The sequence below is a fragment of the Balaenoptera musculus genome, chromosome 8, assembly GCF_009873245.2.
Source record: "Balaenoptera musculus isolate JJ_BM4_2016_0621 chromosome 8, mBalMus1.pri.v3, whole genome shotgun sequence".
NCBI classification, from domain to species: domain Eukaryota; kingdom Metazoa; phylum Chordata; class Mammalia; order Artiodactyla; family Balaenopteridae; genus Balaenoptera; species Balaenoptera musculus.
This window is the reverse complement of record NC_045792.1, coordinates 48,425,970-48,450,108: the sequence shown is the minus strand read 5'-3', so window position 1 is coordinate 48,450,108 and position 24,139 is coordinate 48,425,970. Positions and strand designations below refer to the sequence as shown.

At 42.2% G+C, this 24,139-nt stretch overlaps 1 protein-coding gene across 6 annotated transcripts in view; it reads right to left on the bottom strand.

Moving 5' to 3' along the window:
- RAB30 (RAB30, member RAS oncogene family) overlaps window positions 1–24,139 on the bottom strand; it is a 78,621-nt gene that overhangs the window by 4,885 nt on the left and 49,597 nt on the right. For 2 of the 6 annotated variants that reach the window (XM_036861688.1, XM_036861685.1), the window contains 4 exons: window positions 12,869–13,080; window positions 11,045–11,145; window positions 7,625–7,708; window positions 1,270–1,453 (listed from right to left, as the gene is read on the bottom strand). In XM_036861688.1, the coding sequence (XP_036717583.1) occupies window positions 1,270–1,453; window positions 7,625–7,708; window positions 11,045–11,137 (361 nt within the window). In that variant the 5' untranslated portion in view covers window positions 11,138–11,145; window positions 12,869–13,080. Of the gene's footprint in view, window positions 1–1,269; window positions 1,454–7,624; window positions 7,709–11,044; window positions 13,081–24,139 lie in introns of those variants that run through there. The other 4 variants (XM_036861689.1, XM_036861684.1, XM_036861686.1 and 1 more) reach the window with 3 other exon arrangements.

The window sequence follows — 24,139 nt, the reverse complement described above, 5'->3', positions numbered from 1 at the left end:
TCAAAGGCTTTATGTCCAGAGTGGAGGGCTTTCAAGCTCTTCACAGCAAAGGTTCTCCAGTGTGCAGGAGGGTTTTCAGGACCGAGCATGGAGCATTAGCTCATAGAGAGGCAGATACTTAACCCAGCAGCCTGAAGGAAAAGTCCAGCAATCTGTTACAAGGCAGCACATTACAATTGGATAAACACAGGCTTTGAAGTCAGTCTTACATGCTGAGTGACCTTGGGGAAAGAACTTCACCTGTCTGAGCCTTGCTTTCCTCATCTGTAAATTTGGGATCATGACACATAATACTCCTAATATGATTCCTGGCATATATACACTAGCTATAATGCTTTCTATAAAGTGTTTAACTTACTGTTAACCATGATTTTTAACTTAATGTTTCTGAGGTTCTCTACTGGATTTCCAAAATTCAGGTCTTTCTAGAATATACAACAATGTTCCTTCTTAGGAAGAAAACTTTTTTTTTCTTTTTTTTTTTGGCCACACCGCACAGCATGCAGGATCTTGGTTCCCTGACGAGGGATCGAAACTCTGCCCCCTGCAGTGGAAGCTCAGAGTCCCAACCACTGGACTGACAGGGAATTCTCAGGAAGAAAACATTTTAACAACCAAATATTATTAACATTTTTCCATCACCAGTAGAGGATTTTTAACAATCTAATCTGTTTCGCCACAATTTCATTTCTAATGGGTGCATTTGTCACCACAAAAAAAAGCATGAGTTATCTTCTGCTTTCCCCCCATACTAAATAGAGGTTCTACCCTCCTACAAGAGGAAACAAACTGCAGAATTTCCCTTATTCTTTTCTGAAAATTAGAATTTTTCAAATCAGTATAAATGTAAGAAGGGAAAAAATAAACCAAAGTCCATTTTTTAGGCAAAAAATAATTGCTTCAATAATGAATTCCTTATCAACGTAGATATATTTTACTTCTAGACCAGCAGTTTCCATGGCCTAGATTTTTTTTTTAATGTTTAGCAGCCCACATAACTTTCATGGCAATCCACCTTCCTCCCTAGAGCCTGCACTGATAGGAAAATCAATCAGCAACATTTTCTACTTTACTTTTCTAAACCATCACTATGGGATAGGATCTATTTCATTTTCTCTTCAATTTCAGTTAGAAGAACTGAATGTTGACCACATGAATTATACAGCTGTAGACTATACTCTCGGAAGGTACCAAGGCACGTGGCCTTATGTGATTATAAACTCTCTGATGCTCACAAATCAATGTCCCTCCTCACTAGTCCTTACTTACCCACTAGCACAGTGATGACCTTGTTGCTAGCATATTGTTCTATCTCCCGCAGCCACTCAGGAAGGCAACGGAAGGATTCCTCACAGGTTATGTCATAGGTGAGGATCAAGGCATTGGCGCTTCGGTAATAACTCTGGGTGATGGACCGAAATCTCTCTTGACCTGCTGTGTCCCAGATCTGAAGCTGTAAAGGCATAAGAGAAGGATCAGGTTGGTGAAGCAAAAAAGAAAGACAGCACTGCCTTGCTTTAGTTTAGAAACAGAAGCACCTTCACCCAAATAATTTCATGGTTATTTTTTGCCCTAAGAAAAAGGCACCTACAATTTTTTTAAAGATTTGTTGGGTGAGCCTGGTTAAAGATAGGGATTCGCTTTGATTTTTTCTTTGTTAAATTATTTTGAGTTTCCCCTTTATTCTTTTTTTTAAGGCATTTAGATTATTTTTGTATAACTTCATTTAAAAGGTGAAATTAGGGTATTTATAATCTACTTAATTTTTATTATAAGCCTATTTCCCATAAGAATTGCTTTTTTTATCTGTAGACTCTTCATTGCTCATATCTTTAATTTTCCATTTTGTTTATTTTCTAAATCAGAAAGTATATTCCTATGTCTTGTTAAAGCTTTACATTCATATAACATATTTCAAACGTTCTCCTTTTGGTTATAAGCAATCCCCTCTATTCTTTATAAAAAATAAAAAAAAAAAGACAACCAAACTATTGAGCACTTACATGCCAAGCTGTATTCTAAACACTTTACATAGAATAACTCACTTAACCCTCACAACAACTCAATGAGGTAAGTACTATTCCTATATCCATTTCTTACGTGAGGAAACTGAGGCACAGAGAGATTAATTAACTTGCTCAATGTCTCACAGCCAATATGTCCTAGAGCAGATTCAACCAGGCAGTGTGGTCCCAGAGTCCCTGCTCTTAATCATAATGCCCTATTACAAAAGTCGGGATCCAGGGCAAGCTGTCACTGTGACTGTTGGCATTTCAGTCAGCAACTGGAGAGGGAAAAAAAATCCATTCAAATGAATATATTAAGGTATTATCCTTGTTAATGAAAACAGGAACAATGCCATGGCAGGCAAAGAAAATAATTTCCCTCCACCATTTGTTAAGCTCTGTGACCTTGGGCAAGTCACTTAATCTCTTTAGGCTTCAGGTGGCTTCTTTATAAAAAGAGGTTAATAATATGCAAACCTGCTGAAGTCATTTACCTGATGGTTCTAATAACAAAGAAGGCAAAACACTTCTCACTTCAACCTGAATTTCCCTGCACAGAGCAGACCTCTGAAAGAGAACTCTTCCCCAGAGTGACTGCTGAGTGCAGAACAAATCCGAGGCCTTGAAAAATCACACCAACAATAATCTTCCCTTCTAACTGCATCAATTTCACATGTCACAAAATGCCTTCACCCCCATTAACAATATCATTTCCTCAGGGGAGACCTTCTGGAACCTTCAGATTAGGCCAGGTTCCCCATCCCCACCCCCAAATAATCTCTCCTGCAACCTACCCTGTAATTCTCCCTCACAGCACCTGACACACTTGAATCACTTAGTTACTTGTAATAACTTGTTTCAGAACCGTCTTCCTCACTAGACTGAAAGCTTCATGAGGGGGAAGCTGGGGTCCATTTTACTCTCCGTTATCCCCTAGACCAACTACAGTGTCTGGCAAAGAGTAAATGTTCAAATATTTATTCACAGTCTCATTTCATCCTTACAACAACCCAGTGAGGTAGGCAAGTTTATGCCGCTCTTTCATTACTCGCAAGGCTGGGACGGAGACTCCAGGCCTTCTGACTCCCAGGAGAGGACTCAGTCCATACACCGTGCTGCTTTGCTGCCAGAGACTGATTTAAATGTACATCTGCATCCAAAGAGGATGAGGCAGTTGGTATCACCCTCTGCTCAGACCAGTTTAGCTGAGGAGACTGATGAGTGACCGGTGGTCCCTGCCACCAATCAGCGGCACACAGGCTCTCCTTTGATTTGGAGTCACAGCTGCCCTTTGATGATGTACGTGAAAGCCTGTGTATGCTGAAGGCGACCATACAGATGTTACAGCTTTTGCCAGGACAAAAGCTACTTCTCTGCCTCAAACCTAGGGACATGGTTCCCCTCTGCCAGGCTGTGTCTTAGAACAAGAGACTATTATTTTAATGCTGCACGGAGCCTCGAAAAACACTTGTGATTGGATTTAATACTGCCAATCATTAGAAATCAGTATGTTCTCATGACTGGCACATCTTGAGAACAGCTCTGAGAATGAAAACCACTGAGATATTTTCCAGAATAGTGACTGTATGTCTTGGCTGAGATGTAGGCTGTTTTCCCAAAGGGGGCTGCCTGTTTCTAGCCTTATGGTTAATTCCTGAGGAGATCCATATTCCACTGCCTTTATTATTCAGCTTGGTTTCACTATTCTCTCTGCAATTCATTTGCTCTTTTTCAGCATTTATAGATCATTAACAGATGCAGAACTCTGTGCTAAGCACAGAGAGGATGCAAAGATAAATAAAACACGATCCCTGATCTCAAAAAGCTCCTAGTACAGGGAGGATGAATACATAGTTGACTAACCATGGTAAGATACGAGATGTTTTATTAAAGAGGGGCCAGCAGGAGAGTGTCTCCTGGTGTTAGTCTTATGTCCATGAATATGTTCTCAATACCACTGCCCTGGGCTTTCTAACCACTCTCACCTCCAGTATGGGGCTGCACCGTTGTCTACTCTCTTCTTTGTACCATCACTTACACCTCTATTGCCTCACTGCTACAAGAACGTACTGCAATCATTGGTTTACTACTATGTCCCCTTGTTAGACTAGGTTCTCTAAGGGTAAGGGCTGCCTCTTATTTAACCTTATACCCCTAGTGCCTTCCTAAAACAGGCCATGGTACGTGGTGGACACATTGGAATGATGGCTAACTGAATGAACAAAGGATGGTGGAATCACAAGGAAGGATGGATTCATTCTGCTTAAATGATTAGCAGAGTATTAAAGGAGATTTCACAGATGAAACGTTTCAGCAAGATGACAGTAAGTTACTAGGGAACAAAGATGCTTTACCTAACACAGTGCCTGGCACAAAGCATCCACTCTAACACAGGATGGCTGGATAAATGAAAGGATGGACAGATGGCTGAAAGAGGAAATACATATGCATACTTTCAAGACTTTCCTATCTATGCAATATATACTTGATGAGAGAAAAATCCAGCAAATCTTCTACTTCTATTATAATTAATCTCCTAAGGGTAAAATGTCAGACTGAGCTTAGAGTTTTGCTTATTACTCATTAATTTATGATAGGCTTAAAAAAAATCAGTGGTTAGGAGAAAATTCTATATAAGTTTTAATTATATTTTCTACCCAAGGTCACCTTCATAATACAGACCACTTTAAGAGAAGGGCCTCCTCCTCAACTTTGCCTCTACTGATTTCGCACTAAGACTTAATAGCTATGAGAATCTTTCTAACACCTTTGCTTAGCTGCCTGTGATGTTGGGAGTCATCCTAGAAAGAATGGGACTTGTAGGAGAGGCTGAGGGTGGATGAAGAGCAGTCAGGAGAGAAACCGGGGTTCTGGTCCTGCCCTGCCACTCGCCAGGTGGGTGATCCTGTACAAACCACGGGTGGATTCTCTTTCCATTGGCTCTATGGGGCCCTGAGAAAGCCTGCAAACTACTAGCAAAAAGACACTTAACTCTCACCAAGAAGAGGTATTCAGTAAATGTTAAAGAACACCAACAATAATAAGACAACAACTGCTTCCTTAGTGAAGCCTGGGCTGCTCTCCTCACGTGTCCAAGTGTTAATGAGACCCTTGGACTAATGTGGTTGAAGAGGGTCATTTTCTATCTTGATTCTACATATACGGCTAGAAAAAATCGCAGGCAAATTAATTAGGACTGGATTTCGGAGATGAACCAACTCTCACTTCTCATAGACGAAGGTCCAGAGGCCTAAAGTGATGATGGGAACGGGCACTGTGCTGTGATACAAAGATGAGTAAGATATAAACCTTGTTCTTGGGGAGCCTGTGGTCTCGTGGTAGAGTTAGATGCTATAAAAAGATGGATTTTAGCTGAGTATAATAAGTACTTAAAAATGAGGTTATGGTTCACGGAAAGTGGCATAAATGTAATACCTAAATCGGGATTCAGGAAGGAAAAATAAGCCTGTTCTTTAACAATGGGGACTCTTTCTTATTCACTGCTATCTATTCCCAGGGCCTGGCACATGGCAGGCATGAACCTTTCTGGTCAAAGGAATGAACTCATACATATATATGTATATAAATGGGAAACCCAAATATCTGGAAATAAAATGCCTAAAACAGAAGTTATCTTAACCCAGCTCCTTGGGATGGCACCACCTGCCTCTGCTGGAACAAGAGAGAACTACAAGTGGCTCTTCCTGCCGCCGCCTCTTGAGTGCACACTCCTGGCTCCCTTCTCTCCCCACCCAGCTCCTTCTCACCACCCCAATGCACAGTTTTTCTGACCTTTCCAGTTGGCATTTATGTGGATTCCACACCCTGCTTTTATTTTCCAGAGCTCCCAGCTCTCCATCACTATTGTATTTGGTGTAGATGTCTTTGCAGTAAAAAAAACCCCTTTGAAGAGTCAGGGCTGGAAGAGACACTAGGAAAGATTCTGTCCCCCACTCAGGAGCCTCATCCTAAACACATCTCTGTATGTCTGTGACATGCTGTAAGAGCACCCCGGAGCTTCTCTGCCCTTCCTGAGGCATCTGAAGGTGGGAGTGCAGGTACCTATGGGAGAAGGATGCAAGTGACATGGACTCAAACTTGGGATGCTGAGGTTGGGATCTGGCTGAAACTCTGATGCCATGGTTCTCACTGTGCTGCTGATGCCAGGGTCATCCCTTCTTTCCATGGGACTCAGCTCTGAAAGATCTGACCGTGGAATTTCACTAACTCTTGAGGGGCACAGTGCCAAAGATAAGTATCTCTACCCTCCTTCCAAGTAATTTAGTCTTTTTTTTTTTCTTCTTTTTTGGCCACACCACGCGGCGTGTGAGATCTTAGTTCCCTGACCAGGGATCGAACCCATGCCCCCTGCAGTGGAAGCACAGAGACTTAACCACTGGACCGCCAGGGAAGTCCCCCAAGTAATTTAGTCTTACTGCACACTTCTTTCCATCACCTCCCTCTTTCCTTGCTCCGAGATAATGGGCTTACTATGCCTTCATTCTCCCCTGCTCTCAGAGCAGTAGAGACCCCTGCCAGGGAGGCAGTGGGGTGCACTGGCCCACACAAAACCGGTTCAGATCCTGCCTACCTCCCTTGCTAAACTGTGTAGCCGTGGATAAATAAGTCACTCAACCTCTCTGAAAACTATAAAATGAAGACAATTTATCACTTACCTCACAGAGTTTACAATAAGGATTAAGTTAAATGTAAAAACAGGTAGCAGGGGGATTGATGCATATTAGGCACTCGAAAAATACTACCTCCCTTCTCCTGTTACTGAACTCAGACACCATAGCTCATACAGGTACCAAACCATCCAGAGGCCACAAAGGGGACGGGGCAGATCATGGACCCTTCCTGGACCCCTCATTTAGTATTTCTCCCTTACTAGGGATAGGGGTAGGGTGGTAGACAGAATAATTCTAATAAATGATTCATACAACAGAATGACCCATAATGAATGTAGGAATCGGGAGGCTCTTTCATGAAGCTGCTATTAGGAAGAAACAGGGAGCTCAGGTCCGTGCTCTGTGATGACCTAGATGGGTGGGATGGGGGTGGGGGAAGGGAGGTCCAAGAGGGAAAGGATATATGTATACACATAGCTGATTCACTTTATTGTACAACAGAAACTAACACAACATAGTAAAGCAATCATACTCCAATTTAAAAAAAAAAGAAGAAGAAGAAATAGCTTTGCATAATGGCCCAACTCAAGGGATCCCCCCAAAAAATTTCTTCCTTGTTTTTTTTTTTGGCCATGCCACACAGCATGCGGGATCTTAGTCCTCTGACCAGGGATCGAACCCATGCCCCCTGCAGTGGAAGCACAGAGTCTTAACCACTGGACCACCAGGGAAGTCTGACATGACAAGAGACAGGACAAACTTGCCTTAGCTCTTCTCTCGCTGTCTTCCCATTTGTAAACACATCACCCATAACCCCTTCCTGCCCCTATAAACGGAAGAGAGGAACTCTGTTTGGAAATAAGCTGCCATGGCTGAGTATGTTATTTTCACTGTGGGTTTCCATTAGGTGATTTAATAAATGTTGTGAAAACACTACTTCCTCTCACAGAACACAATGAAACCCTTATTGAACACTTAGTATCTTACCTTTACTTTTTCACCATTAATCTCCACTGTCTTAATCATAAAATCAACTCCAATTGTGGCTCCTTGTCCTGGGGGGAAAAGACCCTAAAGCAGAAATAATAGAAAATAACAATAAGCAAATCTCTCAATTAAATGAGATTCTCCCCCCACCCCACCCCATTACTACCCATCGCCAGCTCCTTCCTTTGGCTGAGTTAACTGGTAGAAGAGAGAACTCTGGTTAGTGTCATGGGAGCCCTGTTTAATTTAACTTTGTGTGTATGTTTTGAGGGGAGGAGAAAGGAGGGTGAATGGGGGAGAGAGAAATGCTGAAAGAAGAAGGAAGGGGAAAGGGGGACAAAGAAAGGAGGAAGCAGACAGAGAGGGTAAAGGAAGAGAACTGGGAAAGGACAGGGGAACTGACTTCAAAGAATGAAACAGAAAAATCAGACTCAAGGATAAGACACGGAGCTGCAGGGATGAGATCGGGATGGTCTGGGTGGGGGCAAAATGGACAGGTGCTCTAAAAGGTAAGATCAAGGAAGATTAAAACTGGCTATTAGTCTAGGGCATGGACAGCCATGGGGGGGAACAACCAAGATGAAAAAAGAAACAAGAACTCAACACAAGAAACATGAATGAGACAGTGACCCTTTGAATTTCCGTCTGCCCTGACAGTGATAACTATTTCTGTACCATACAGATATAACTATATGAGATCAGGGCCAATGACCCTGGGAAGATAACTGAAGAAAAGCAGTCATCCAGGGAGACAGTATAGTAGAAATAGCACCAAACCAGGAGGCAGCAGCCTAAGGATCTCTGAGTGACCTTAGGCAAACCAGCCCTTCTCTCTGGTCTGATGTAAGTATTTCAAAACAAAGCTTTACATCAAATTGGAAGCTGAACTAGAAAGGTATGATTTTAGTAAAATTACATGTATAATGTAATTTAATGTCACATAATACTTCCCTAAGCTTAGGGAGGGAGTTGAAGGTGGAAGGAATTCTATCAAGAAAGAACCCTTCACCTAGTTTCTCTTCCCTCTTCACATTCATACTCCAGAATATCCAGAAATTAAAGTAAAATGGACTTTATTAGCTCTGGGAGCTAAGACTGGGGCATCTTTAATTAAGTCCATTCCCTAACAAGAGAGTTCTTTAATTAAAGTTTGAACTTAAAAGACTGAGCATCAAACCAACAGAAACTGTTCCACTGCACGTCTGCAAAAGATGTAAATATAAACATTCATAACTTTGCTTACAAATATTGAATCAATTTTCTTCTATTTTGGTTTGGCTCAAACACAAGGCTGCCAAGCTTCAAGTTTATAGCTCCAGCTGTTTTGCAGTATAACAAATGCCAAAAAATAAAACAAATCCTTCCCAGTGTCTCCCTCATCATTTCGTTTCCCAATTCCTCATGCCTCAAAAACAGCTGAATCCAATTCATTTTAACTGTCCACTAAATAACAAAACTAAACATAATCCTGTCTATGAAATATGAACTTTGGGGGGAGTTGAGGGACTGGGAAGGGTAAAAAGTAAACAGAAAAGAAAAATAAGGGGTGGTGTGCTTATTGGTAAAAATTACTGTTTAAAAATCAAAGTATTTTTACCCCTAATGACAAGAATTATGCTTTTAAAAAGAAAAGCCAGACTCCTATGGTCTCAGAGGTTAGAACATGTGAAAGATAAAAAATATCACGCTGTGAACCAGAAGATCTGGATTCTAATCCTAGCCTTGCCACTAACATGATATGAGATGCTAATAAATCATTTCATCCCTCTAAGACCTGAGTTGTTTACCTATAAAATGAGAAGAGTGGGCTGAAAAGTCTCTAAGGGAACTTTCAGTAATTAGACAAGGTCAAGGGAACTTCTGACAAAAGGACTGAAAACTTTACATCTCTGCAGTCTTGTCCTCCTGCCAAAAGCAGAAAGGTTACTAATGGTAGGGGGAAGTAAAACCAGTTGGAGTTTCCAATATTACGCCATGGCAGTTGACTGAGCCCAGATGCCTGTCAGCTTGTTACTTTTGATTTCACCAGGCCATGCCTTAGTAAAAAGTCCTATTCTGCGTTCATTATCATGGGAAAAACCTTGACATTTCCAAAGGTGACTCTCTGCCCTCAAGCTGTTTGTGTTATCCAATCTGTCTCTCCAGTTTTCCAGAGAACCACAGACTGTCAGAGCTAGAAGGGGCCTTGGAGATCACAGGGAGGCAGGAAGGCTCAGCAAGGGGGCGGAATTTCCCCAGGCTCACGGGGCAAGAGCTGGGACGAGGGCCTGTGTCTCCACTCTCGAGCCGGTGTTCTCTCCTGGGCACCAGGTTGCCCTATGCCTTAGACAGAAGAGCTATTCTCAACCTTCCCCATTAGCATTTTATGAAAATGCAAGATGCATGCATGATAAATCCTGAAAAGGATGCCATTCATAATTTTCCAGGAAAACACAGAAGAAGGTCAACCTCAGAATGATTTCCCACCCATTTCTGTGTGAAATCAGGTATATAATCTCTGGCAGTAATTCTCAAAAGGGCAGCCCCAAAGAGAACTTGTACTTAGAACAAACGCTAAGGACTCAACCCAGAGGGAACATTTAATTTAGTTCAAATAGTCCTTCACTGTTCTCATTTCATTCCCGTGGAACAGATTAGAAAAATCAGCATATCTGGTTCTAAACCAAAACGATTTGATCAGTTTTCTGGGAGGAACTGAGAGGGCATCAGCAGGGAGCTTGAGTGGTTTAATTTGAATTTGAGTTTTTAAAAAGTTAACATTTAGGTTTAACTTGACATCCAGATTCATTTGTTTCCACCTTTGGATTATTATTAACAGTAATCTTTCTTTTTTTATCTGATAAGCTATTTTTGATACTGCGGACTGAAAGCAAAACCACTAACCGCTTTCACTAAAAGAAGCCACGAGAGGCGTGGGAGGGCTGGTGGAGACCCACTGAGCCGTGCTCCCTGGAGACGGTTCAGAAACTCTAGTCTATACGAACTCTTACGTATAAAATAAATAAGCTGTGAGGATATATTATACAACACTGGGAATACAGCCAACATCTTATAATAACTATAAATGGAGTATAACCTTTAAAAATAGTGAATCACTATGTTGTACACCTGTAACATAATATTGTACGTCAACTATACTTCAATTTTTAAAAAAGTCAAAAGAAAAGAAAGAGCAAAGGATATTTCACAGAGAAAACAGTGGTCATGTTCACTGCTGCTGAGACTTCAAATAAGATGAAAATTTTTAAATGTAGGAAAAAAACCCTCTAGACTAGGCTATGGAGCTGGTACACTTGCAAAGGGCTCATTAAGCAATGGCAGCCAAGAGGCTGGCATGGGTACCACTCACTCATCCTGTCAGGATCCCCTAACCCCGAAGGCCAGACGGAAAAACCCGACCCCAGACTTCAGAGTTCTTACCTGAGTGAACCGTCGGACTAGGCACGTCTTCCCCACACCAGCATTGCCGATTAAAACAATTTTAAACAGGAAATCATAATCTTCCATACTCATTTACACAGCTGCAAGGCAAACACAGGCACGAGTGAGATGGGCCTGGTCAGACTTGCCCACAGAGCTCAAGCTGCACCAGCCCGTCTCCTCGGGAACAACAGGGCTGACTCATTTGAGGAGCAATTTAACGCTCCCCTCTGGTGGCCCTGCCAGCAAGAGAGGAACACAGGTGTTTGGTCACAGACGGACTTTATTCCTTCCCAGTCACCTCACGCCACAAAGAGCAAATGACACAGATGTCATTTCACCTGGTAAACTTTATTCTTCCAAGCAGTCAGGTCACAGGTCTCTCATGTGATAAGATGTTTTCTTTTAGCAACAAAAGGAGATTGCAAATCTCTGTGCAGACAAGCTGGGGGTGCAAGGAAGCAGAGCGAAGGGGAGCCCATCCAAAGCTGAAAGGTAGTTTATGTACATGCTGTGAGTACCTCTGGGAAGAAGGGCTAGAAACTGGGAGACTGAACAAAGGGAGGAAGCTTCCAGTCTCCTGCAAGTCCTGGGGGTCTTGGGGTCTTACCAGTGGGAGTGACCGCCATCTTCCCTTCTATCACCACCCCGCTGCTGTACACCTCCTGCCAGCCTTGCTGATGCTGCAGTATCTCCCAAGGTGCTGGTCTTTTCATTCCCATAGGCTGTGTACATGGTATTTCCTCTACCTGGGATGCCCTTCCGCCCACCCTTTCTGTGTTGTGAAGTCAACCCTTTAAGGACCAATGCAAGCATCTCTTTCTCTCTCAGTTTTTCGCTGATCTTCCCCCAATAAACACGTTCATCGTTCCTCTGTGCTGAAACTTCATAGAATTATTTGTTCAAACATCTGCCTCATCCTTGAGGGAAGGGATGATGTCTTTCAGCTCTATTTTCCTAGCCCATGGGACAGAGTTACGCTTAGTAAATATCTACTCTGTAGAATTAAATAATTAATTAATGGACCTATGGCTGAAGTGTAGGCCTTAGTTTCTTAATTGCGCTAAAAAGAATACTACCTGCTCTGTCTACTTCAGAGGACTGTGGTGCAGATTTGAAAGAAAAAAAAAAAAACTATACAAAAGAGCCTTCGTTACCCATAAAGCCCTATCCTGGTAAAAACAATTATTGTCTATTGAGTACCTACTACAGCACTGTGCTAGTCACCATAGGACATACAGAGATGAGACAGTCTCTGCCCTTGAAACCAACATGAGAAAAGTTAAAAAACAATAACAGGGCTTCCCTGGTGGCGCAGTGGTTAAGAATCCACCTGCCAATGCAGGGGACATGGGTTCCAGCCCTGGTTCGGAAAGATCCCACATGCCGCAAAGCAACTAAGCCCGTGCACCACAACTACTGAGCCTGCGCTCTAAAGCCTGCAAGCCACAAGTACTGAGCCCACGTGCCACATCTACTGAAGCCCGCATGCCTGGAGCCCGTGCTCTGCAACAAGAGAAGCCACCACAATGAGAAGCCCGCGCACCACAATGAAGAGTAGCTCCCGCTCGTCGCAACTAGAGAGAAAGCCCGCGCACAGCAACGAAGGCTCAACATAGCCAAAAATAAATAAATAAAATAAATAAATTTTTAAAAAACAATAACAAAGTTAAATAAAATTGAAAAAACCAGAAGCGGAGTTCATTTCATAAGGTGAAGGCAGAGCAAGCCCGAGGGACTCTGGAGGAAGAGGAAAAGGATGATCGGCGAGCCCAAGACGGTAAGGGTGCCGGGGAGGCTAGAGCAGCCCGGCGTCACTCCTACCAGCCAGCTGAAGCTCAAAGGGCTGAGGGTTGCAGGGTGGAAGGATGGAAGGAGAGTCCACTGCACTGAGACTTGTGAAGGAGCCAGGGGAGTAGATTCCCTGTGTGCAAAGGTGGTTTCTATGCAGATTCCAGCGATCCTTGGAAAGATGACTGACAGCCAAGCCAACGTGCAGGTGGCACCCCAGGGGGTTCTGTCTCTGTTCACTGGGACTGTGAAGGAAAAATATCCCTCTGTCAAGAATCTGGGTCCATAAACGGTCACTGAACTCACTATATATGCCAGGCACTATACTTGGCACTTTATGTCTATTTCCATTTGTTTTTACAAGTTTATGAGGCTGGTATTTTATGTTAACTGTTTCGCAGGTGAGTAAATTGAGGGTCACCCAAAGTCATAAAGCTAACAGCCAGACTTCAAGTTCAGAAGGTATACATGCCTTCAAAAGAAGTCTCACTGCCATATGCTCCCACAATCCCCTCCCCCGCCCTATAGTAACACTCACCAAGTTTTACTGTACTTAATTATTTATATGTGTCTCACACTCCAAGATCATCCCTCAGCTTGCACACGCACGCGCACACACAACGGTGAGCAGCATGAGAGCAGTGAAGTCTCTGTCTGACTGAGTCCTGACCCCAGCCCCTCCCTATCATCGTCATTGTCACCGTCATCATCATCATCACCTCATTCTTTATTATTAACTCATTGATCCTCACAACACTCCTATCAGGTGGACACTATTAGCATTCTAACTATTAGCATTCTAACTTGACAGATGAGGAGACTGAGGCACAGGAGAAGTTAACTAAGAAGTCATTAAGGTCCTACTTAATGGTGCGTGGGTCCCACTTCACTGACGGAAGTGAAATTCAAACACAGATAGCCTGGGTCCAGCTCCCACATCCCTGAAGCACTGCCCTACGGCGCCCTTCAGAATGCCTGGCTTATAATAGCATCTTAAGAAAGATCTGAAGAAATTGAATGATGAAGGGTAAGACTCAATAAGTGTGATTTCCTTTTTCTCTTCCCCTCTGGCTTCAAATCCAGAACTCTTTCTACCACACTGTAGCAGTTTAAATAAGAATCAAGGTCAGACTCTGGCTAAAAACGCAGGGATTAAAACTCAATAAAGCTGTTAAAAGTGGAAAGGAAATAAATCTCAGGGCTAGGTGCAAGGAGAGCAGGAAGATGTGAGGCTCCGTGGCTCATACACGGACCACAACTCACTGCTTCCTAAGTCAACAAAAAGAGAACACAGTACTGGGCCACATTCTTTTTCTGTGCTTAGATCGTTTGCAACACATTTATTTCTCCATCTTTGGCAGAGGTCAAAGAAACAAAGCAGAGAATCGAGAGAAGAATGTCCAAAAATAAAGACCTGAGACACAGGGCTCCTAAGAGGAGGTCAGCAGTGCCCAAATTATGCACCTTCAGGGAAGGAAGGCAAAGAGTTACGTGGCCAGAGTCACGTTCATAGTCAAGTCTCGGGTAGTGACCACCTGGAGCAAGCCACAGACTAAAAGTGAAGGCCCTTCTCCTTTCTACAAGAAATCACTTCAATGCTCCGTTGAATGTTTTTTAAAATAAACTTCTGGGGGAAAAAGTGTCTGGTCTCTAAAAATGCAGGCTGCCTGTGGCTAAGGCTGGACTGTAAACTCCAGGTTACTGGCTGTGGTTACTGTTCTGTTTCTAATAGAAAACACATTGCTGGATGAAAAGCTCACAAGAATCTCTGGAAACTACGCTCTGAGGAAGCCTTTCTGTTTGGGAAGTAATGTAACAGCTCAGGCATCACCAATCACCAAGTGATGAGACAGCATCCGAGGAGGGGGATCCCACTCAGTGGCAGTTAGTTACACGCAGCCCTAAAACTGACAACAGAAGTTGCACCTTGTCTGGGGAGCAAACATGTCACAAGATATGCTACTGGCCAAGCACAGTTCTAAGAACTGTATATTCTATTATTGTTAATAATAGCTGACACTTAATTCAATGTTTATTATGTGCCAGGTATTCTTCTACATGTATTCACTCATTGAATCCTCACAACAACCGTATGAGGTAGGGTACTATGATTACCATCCGTAATCATAGCAGAGGAAACAGGCACAAAGAGTTTATCCTAAAGTCATGCAACTACTTAGTCTCAGGACCGGGACCCAAAGACAGATCCATCTGACTCCAGAGCCCCACGCCTACTGAAACAGGATACTGCTGCCCCCTGCCTCATGGTTGACAGCGTTGCTATAACTGTCATGAGGGCTGCAGGGTCAGTTGAATGTGCCCCGAGGTCCCTTGGAGCTGCAGTGTTCTGGAACCTCCCTGGTCTAGGAGCAACGCACCCACACTGAAAGGACCACACACTGATTCTAGGTCATACAAGCACAGTTCCTCGTGATGCCCTCCAAGCCCAGGTCTCTTTTAGGAGCTGGACCCAGACTTTCCCTTGAAAACCACACCCACAGTTCAGTCACCATTTGTCCCTGTAACCCAGTATCAGCACAGGGAACATAAATGGGAACACTACTCAGATAAACAAGCCAAACCTCAAATATCATCAGCACAATAGCTCTAAATAAATGGATATGTACAGAAGATTCAAAAAAGGAAAAATAGATGAAGAAAAGAAGAAAATGAGTTTTAAAAAGATAAGGAAACAAGATGTACTATGAAAAAGCTTAAAAGAAAAGAAAACATTCTAAGCAATGTGATTTGGCAACATAAACCATTTATCAAAGTGACCTTTTTAAAAAACAAAACAAACTGTATTCACTGCTGTACATCAGAACATTTTTTCCCCTTGCCCTTTTGGGCTCAGGGTAACAGATAAAGTCAAGGCTTCTGGTGAACACAGGGCCAGATCCCTGCCCTGCCTTCTGCCCCCCAGCCCCTGCCCAAGAAAATGATACTCGGGGGACTTGTCCTTGTTCAAAAACTGTGTGTCTCACACAGGTCCTTTTCTCTTTCAAGCTCTCAACCTTGGTCTATAAACGGAGGGGGTGGGTGAACAGGCGCCAGGGCCCCTCCTAGGACAGCCCCTCCCCCAGGACGGCGTGTGCTGCCCCTTCTCTAACCCAAAGAGGCAGTATGAGTGCTGAAGGAAACCAAGAGACCTGGGTCTGCCAGAGAGCCGTGTAAAGTTTCCTCATCCCTAAAATCGGGATGGTATTAGAACCTACACCACTGAGTTGCTTGAGAGGCAAATCAGGTAATATATGGAAAAGTGATACATAATCAAATGTATAATAATCACTACCAAATGTAAAATAGATAGCTAGTGGGAAGCAGCCGCATAGCACAGGGAGATCAGCTCTGTGCTTTGTGACCACCTAGAGGGGTGGGATAGGGAGGGTGGGAGGGAGGGAGACACAAGAGGGAAGAGATATGGGAACATGTATATGTATAACTGATTCACTTTGTTATAAAGCAGAAACTAACACACCATTGTAAAGCAATTATACTCCAATAAAGATGTTAAAAATATATATATATATAATAATCAAAAACAATTTTTTTTCCTTAACCCTCTGACAAGAGTCACATATACTGATTGCAGAGCACATAGCCAAACAAAAAGGAAAGAAAATCACCTGGGGAAAATCTTTTTCCCTACCCACACCCCGCCTGGGGGTAAGTACAGTTAATATTTTGGCATACATCCTTCTAGTTTTTTTAATATATATATTCTCACATCTATGTGTTTTTTTTAATTTATGGATTTTTTAAACAAAAACAATCATAATATTACAAAAAGTTTTTTTGTTTTCTACAGAGTGCTGTTTTCCCAAAACCCAGAATCAGAACTCACGGTCTATAAAAAGAATGGACACCCAGAATGCCCATCAGCATTCACTCAACATTTGCTCCTATGACCCTAAAAACTCAGGAAGGGGGAGGGGGAAGATAGTGACATAACTCTGAGAAATACTAAATACTATAACCCAATGTTGGAGATTTAAAAGGTTTTGAACATTTCCACAATGAAGAAAACTGGCTAACTGTTCAATCCAGGATTTACCAAACATGACTTTAGCTGAAAAATCTTTTCTTATATTAATACCTTTTAACATCGCTTGCTACTAAGCCTCCATGAAACATTAGTGTGGTAAATGCTATTTTATAGCATTTGAAATCAGGGCTACCCAGGTAGGGTTGCTAGAGGGAGGGAGGGAAGAAGGAAGGAAGAGGAGACCTAGTTAAATTTCAATTCCAGATAGCAACAAATAAATCTTAATATGTTTGCTCCAAATATTACGTGGGACCTATGAATAATTTTTTAGTATATAAGTATGACCCAAATACTTCCTATGACATACTTATACTATAAAATTATTAGTTGTTTATCTGAAATTCAAATTTAACTGGGCATCCTATATATATATATATATATATTTTTTTTTTTTAGGCTGAGCTGGGTCTTCGTTGCGGCACACGGGCTTCTCTAGTTGCGGCGCGCGGGCTCAGTAGTTGTCGCTTGTGGGCTTAGTTGCGGTATGTGGGATCTTAATTCCCCAACCAGGGATCGACCCCGGGTCCCCTGCATTGGGAGTGTGGAGTCTTAACCACTGGACTGCCCGGGAAGTCTCTGGGCATTCTATATTTTATCTAGCAACTCCTACCCAGGGAAAATTTGACTCATCAGGTCTAGTAGAAACAGAGGCCCTAAGCACAACCCCAGCTGTGGAGGAAGATGGGCAGGACATGAGAAACATCAAAAACAACCAAACAAGGAATAAAAAAGGGCAGCAAGTAACATCTGAAGAAAGCATTACTGAGCTGGGGTTCTTCAGAATCTGGGCCAGACTCCAGGGACTGGGTTCAGACTGGCACACAGGGCTGAGCAAGTGAGTCTCTCCCTCCTGGACAATCCCAGGGCACTGTGGACCTCCTCCAAGTACATATCCCCACGTGCTCTGTCTGGTGGAGGGGGCCATGCCCTACACGTCTATTGCTCCTACTGTCTGTCCTTAAAGACAAGGACCACGCTTCAACAAGATACTCGCATCTGCATACTCCCCTGGCTGTGTTCAAGAAGTATACGATGAATTGGAACTGTTTGATCTGTCTTTTGCTCTAACAAGGTTCTGTCTCAGGAAGCTCATTACTGCTTAATTACTAGAAGGCAATTACTCAACATTACTTTAATCAACTGCTGCAGCTCACTTGCTTTACATCAGCTGCTAATTTCAAGTTACTGTAAGTTAATTATTCTTCTTGGCCAGGGATGGCAAACACCCACCTGTGCCGTGGCTCCTCCTCATTCATCAGGCCATAATCCCCAGCATTTTTGCACGGCCCTTTACAGTTTACCAAATGCTTTCACAGACATGATCTAATCTGGACCTGCCAACAAGAACTGGTTCTTATCATTCATTAGGCAGGTGAGGAAACCGAGGGTTTAGGTGATGAAGTGATTCATCCTAAGTCACACACTGGTGAGTTGCAAGGTGACCTCTGTATCCTACGCACCTAGAACTTCTCCCCCTTGCGTGAACACACTGTTTTCCCAGGTTCCTGGGTATTTCCTTGGAACATAATTTGAACACTTACTATGTGCCAGGAACTGTGCTGTTTCCATATATAATCTTATTTAACTTTTTCAACAACCTCATTAGGTAGGCTTATTTTTTTTTTAACATCTTTATTGGAGTATAATTGCTTTACAATGGTGTGTTAGTTTCTGCTTTATAACAAAGTGAATCAGCTATACATATACATATATCCCCATGTCTCCTCCTTCTAGGTAGGCTTATTATTCCTATATATAGATAAGGAAACTGAGGTTCAGAGAAGTTAACCTATTTGTTCAAAATTACACAGTTAATGAGTAAAAGTATCAGGATTCAAAATCCATGTTTTTCTGTGACAAAATTAAGTTGGAACTCTGTGAGAGTTATACTAAAATAAATTCCAGGTGGATTAAAGATTTGGATTTTTAAAAATGAAAACATGAAAGTGCTAGAAGAAAGCAGGATATACATAAATATATAAATCTTAAAGTGGGGCAGGCTTTCTAAGAATTGCTCAAAATCAAAGCCATAAAATAAAGATATTGACACATTTGACTAATTTTTTTTAAATTCTGCATTGCAAAACAGTAAAAGATAAACTGACTAAAATACCTAAAATGCATATAACTAAGGGCTAATTTCCTTAAATGCATAAAGAGTTCCTACAAATCAATAAGAAAAAATGAATAACCCAATAGAAAAAAAGGGCAAAAGACATGAGCAGATAGTTTACAAGAAGGAAATTAAAATGGTACTTACATTTAAAAAAAAAAAGATCACCCTCACTCATATAGTTTGAGTAAATTCAAACTATAATGAATTTATAATTATAAATAATCATTTATAATGAAAACTATAATCAATTTGTAATCAGAGGCCATTTTTCATATCAGATTGGCAACATTCACTCTGTATTGGACAGAGTGTAGAGAAATGGGGCATTGAATACTGCTGGTGGGAGGCAAATCAATGCAACTTCTATGGAGGGCAATACTGAGTTAAAACTAAAAGGGCTATTATAACCCCTCTGACCCAGCAATTCCACTCCTAGGAATCTATCCTACACTTATACTGATACACATGTGCGAAGACACATGGAGTAGGATATTCATTACAACAATGTTTGTAATAGCAAATATGAAATCAGCCTAAATCCATCAGCAGGAAAATAGTTGTACAGATTGTGAAAACTGTACATCGATATACCACGCAGCCCACTATGGATATCTGTAAGATACATTAAGTGAAAGAAGCAAGGTAGACAACGGTGTGTATAGTACGAAAAGAGGGGCATATAACTATTTATCTGCATATTCATAAAATATCTCCAAAAAATACAAAAGAAAACTAGCAACAGTGTTTGCTTCTGGAGAGGCTGTAGTATGTAGCTCTTTCTGGGAAAGAAGATAACCTCTAACTCTTAATAGACTCTGCCCTTTCATTCAGTCTACAATAGTGCTTAAAAGGCAAGGTAGTTGTCCTAATACAGAGAAAGGGGCCCTTTTAAAAATATCTGTTTGGGGTGCTCTGTCTCTTTTTGCTTTTCTCTTTGTCTGCCCTGCTGCACCCCTTCCTGTGACAGAGACTCAGGAAGGAATGTCCCACCCAGGTTCTGCAGTTGCTTTTTCTAGTTCATGGTGTATATTAAAACATGTCTCAGAGCAGCGAGACTCGACATGGTAGGCTCACTCTTTCACATCAACATCCCTTAAAACCAAGTACCCATCGTATGACAGCCAAATCCAATGGACAGAAAAATAGTCTATTTGTGTCACTAATAAAAACAAAACTCTCGCCCATGTAAATCATGTATTACCACTCAGAAATTACTCTCACTGTACCCTGACACAGAATCTTCCTGAGGAAGCAGGAGAAGCCTGTCCTTTTCTCCCCATTTCACAGAAATGGCATTTGAAAGTAGGAGAGTGACTTGCCTCAGGCCACGCAGCATGCAAGCAACAGAGTCAGAAGAGACACGTGGGTCCCCTGACTCTAAATCAGAGCTGCTGCCAGGACAAATAAAGTCTGCAAATATAAATCCCTGCTGGGCAAGGCCACGGGCCTAACCACCAATGGAAGCTGGCATGGACCCGTGGATGGGAGGCAGGTCAAAAGCAGCCCTTGGCTTGCTTGCATTGGGAGGGATATTACGTCCAATAAAAGGAATCTCGAAGAGAGGAAAAAGAAAAAAAAAAGCAGCCCTTGGGAATAGTTTTATGACATGCAAAAAAAATAAATAAATAAAGTAGGCCTGAGATCTCCACAATATTACTTTCAAAACCAAGACAATAAAATATTTTACCTTCTTGTTTGTACATATTGTCTTTTATATTTTCCTATTTCCTTGAAATACAAAATGGATTTGGGATACCGGACAAAGAAGAAAAATGAAAAGTAATCCAAGAAACAGCATTTCATCAGAATGTTAACCAAAGCACACGTCCAAATAACCTTGTTTAAGTAAACAATGCTCTTTCACCTTCCACAGTGAGAAGGTGTCACTGCCCTGAGCCCAAATGTGTTTCCCCACATAGAAGTGAGAGGAGGAAGGAGGGCCACTGCTGAGGACCCACTTGGGCCCCCATTCAGTTCACTCCCCAGGCAGAGCTAATTTGTTTTGTACCGCAGCACCTGGGGGCAGGTGCTTGCCCAAGAGCCTTGGATGCACCTGGTAGTAATGGCACCTTGATTTCCAGGGGAAAAGGAAGATACCCTTCCCACTCATTAATCCCTTTCCAAGATTGGGAGCATCAGTCTGCAAAACATGTTTGTTGCACTGATCTAAAAAAGGCCTTCCCCAGACCCAACTTGCTGTTTCCAGCTTCTGCACAAGCCCAGGCCAGGCTCCCTCTATTGTTCTCCTCCAACAATAAACAATACCACCCGCAAAGAGCTCCGGGGGAGGGGGGGAGAGGTTTGTTCCCCCCCACCCCACCCCCGTCGTGTTCTCTAAATGGGGGATTGTGTCTAATCTTTCCTCTGCAGAAGCTTTCCTGCGCCTGTTTGGCTGCACCGGAAGGGCCTCATTATCAGCATCTTTAGGCTCCTCCCCCAGGGTGAGCACACAATGTGGCCCAGCCAGGAGGCCAGAGGTCATGGCTGCAGCCCTAAGCACTTCCCTCTGCCTTAGGGACCCAAGGCAGACCAAGGATGGGGGTATCTCCTTCCCTGTCACTCCAGGCTGGACCCTACCCTCAGCTGTTTAAGCTGATTCCCTCCTCACTGGAAGCAGGAGACAAAGGAAAAGGAAAGCAAGTGTCCACATGCTCTATGACTCAAACGGATGAGTCATAAAATGTAGCAATTCTCCCAAGTTTATCTCCCAAGATTGTGCCAGGTCCTGTGTCAACACAGGAGAATGACTATTTGCCTAGAGCTTACAGGCTTCATACACACCAGCCCATTTCATCCTTGAAACAGCCTTTTGGGTGGGATTTCGTAGTTACTATCAATAAGCTTTTACATCTATAGAGCACCTCAAGTTTGCTAGATGCTGTCCTGTAAATTATCTTATCTGCATCCTGGCAAATTCCTATCTGGAAGATGGGGGTAGAAATTCTCCCCCAGCCTGGTCCCCCAACACACACATACATGCACACGCACACAGCCTGCCATAAGCCATTTGTCGCCAAGGCCTACAGATGTGCTGTCAGAAATGTATCTTGAATACTCCCCTCTGCACTACCTTTGTCTCTACCGCACCAACCTGACTCAGGTCCTTGTCACCTCTCACCCAGCCAGTGATGACTAAGCAGGTGAAGTATAAAGCGGCACAACTTTCCTCACTAGCAAGTTTTCAATATTTATCAAAAGCCTTAACAACATCCACTCTCTTTGATCTAGCAATTTTGCTTCTGGGAATTTTCCTAAGGAATGATTCCAAGATGTGCACAAAGGTTTATTCACAGCAGCGCACATAGAAAGTACATTCCAGTATTACTTAGAATAGACCCCCAAAATGGAGCAAGTAAAGCCTCTATCCAACAATGGAGAAATGGTTACACTTTTACTGAGCAACATGATATAACATTATGAAATATATACTTGGAAGAAAATACAGTTTTTAATAGATCTTTATTGGACTATAATTGCTTCACAATACTGTGTTAGGTTCTGTCGTACAACAAAGTGAACCAGCCATATGCATACATATAACCCCATACCCCCTCCCTCTTGAGCCTCCCTCCCACCCTCCCTATTCCACCCCTCTAGGTGGTCACAAAGCACTGAGATGATCTCCCTGTGCTATGCAGCTGCTTCCCACTAACTATCTGTTTTACATTTGGTAGTGTATATATGTACATACCACTCTCTCACTTCTTCCCAGCTTACCCTTCCCCCTCCCCGTGTCCTCAAGTCCATTCTCTAGTAGGTCTGCGTCTTTATTCCTGTCCTGCCCCTAGGTTCTTCATGCCCTTTTTTTTTTTTTTTTAGATTCCATATATATGTGTTAGCATACAGTATTTGTTTTTCTCTTTCTGACTTACTTCACTCTGTATGACAGACTCTAGGTCCATCCACCTCACTACAAATAACTCAATTTTGTTTCTTTTTATTGCTGAGTAATATTCCATTGTATATATGTGCCACATCTTCTTTATCCATTCATCTGTCGATGGACACTTAGGTTGCTTCCATGTCCTGGCTATTGTAAATAGAGCTGCAATGAACACTGTGGTACATCACTCTTTTTGAATTATGGTTTTCTCAGGGTATATGCCCAGTAGTGGGATTACTGGGTCATATGGTAGTTCTATTTTTAGTTTTTTAAGGAACCTCCATACTGTTCTCCATAGTGGCTGTATCAATTTACATTCCCACCAACAGTGCAAGAGGGTTCCCTTTTCTTCACATCCTCTCCAGCATTTATTGTTTGTAGATTTTTTGATGATGGCCATTCTGACTGGTGTGAGGTGATATCTCATTGTAGTTTTGATTTGCATTTCTCTAATGATTAACGATGTTGAGCATTCTTTCATGTGTTTGTTGGCAATCTGTATAACTTTGGAGAAATGTCTATTTAGGTCTTCCACCCATTTTTGGATTGGGTTGTTTGTTTTTTTGATATTGAGCTGCATGAGCTGCTTGTAAATTTTGGAAATTAATTCTTTGTCAGTTGCTTCGTTTGCAAGTATTTTCTCCCATTCTGAGGGTTATCTTTTCATCTTGTTTATGGTTTCCTTTGCTGTGCAACAGCTTTTAAGTTTCATTAGGTCCCATTTGTTTATTTTTGGTTTTATTTCCATTTCTCTAGGAGGTGGGTCAAAAAAGGATCTTGCTGTGATTTATGCCATAGAGTGTCTGCCTATGTTTTCCTCTAAGAGTTTTATAGTGTCTGGCCTTACACTTAGGTCTTTAATCCATTTTGAGTTTATTTTTGTGTATGGTGTTAGGGAGTGTCCTAATTTCATTCTTTTACACGTAGCTGTCCAGTTTTCCCAGCACCACTTATTGAAGAGGCTGTCTTTTCTCCATTGTATATTCTTGCCTCCTTTATCAAAACTAAAGTGACCATATGTGCGTGGGTTTATCTCTGGGCTTTCTATCCTGTTCCATTGATCTCCAGCATTTATTGTTTCTAGATTTTTTTGATAATGGCCATTCTGACCCATATGAGGTAATACCTCATTTTAGTTTTGATTTGCATTTCTCTAATAGTTAGTGGTGTTGAGCATCTTTTCATGTGCCTCTTGGCCATCTGTATGTCTTCTTTGGTGAAATGTCTATTTAGGTCTTCTGCCCATTTTTTAATTGGGTT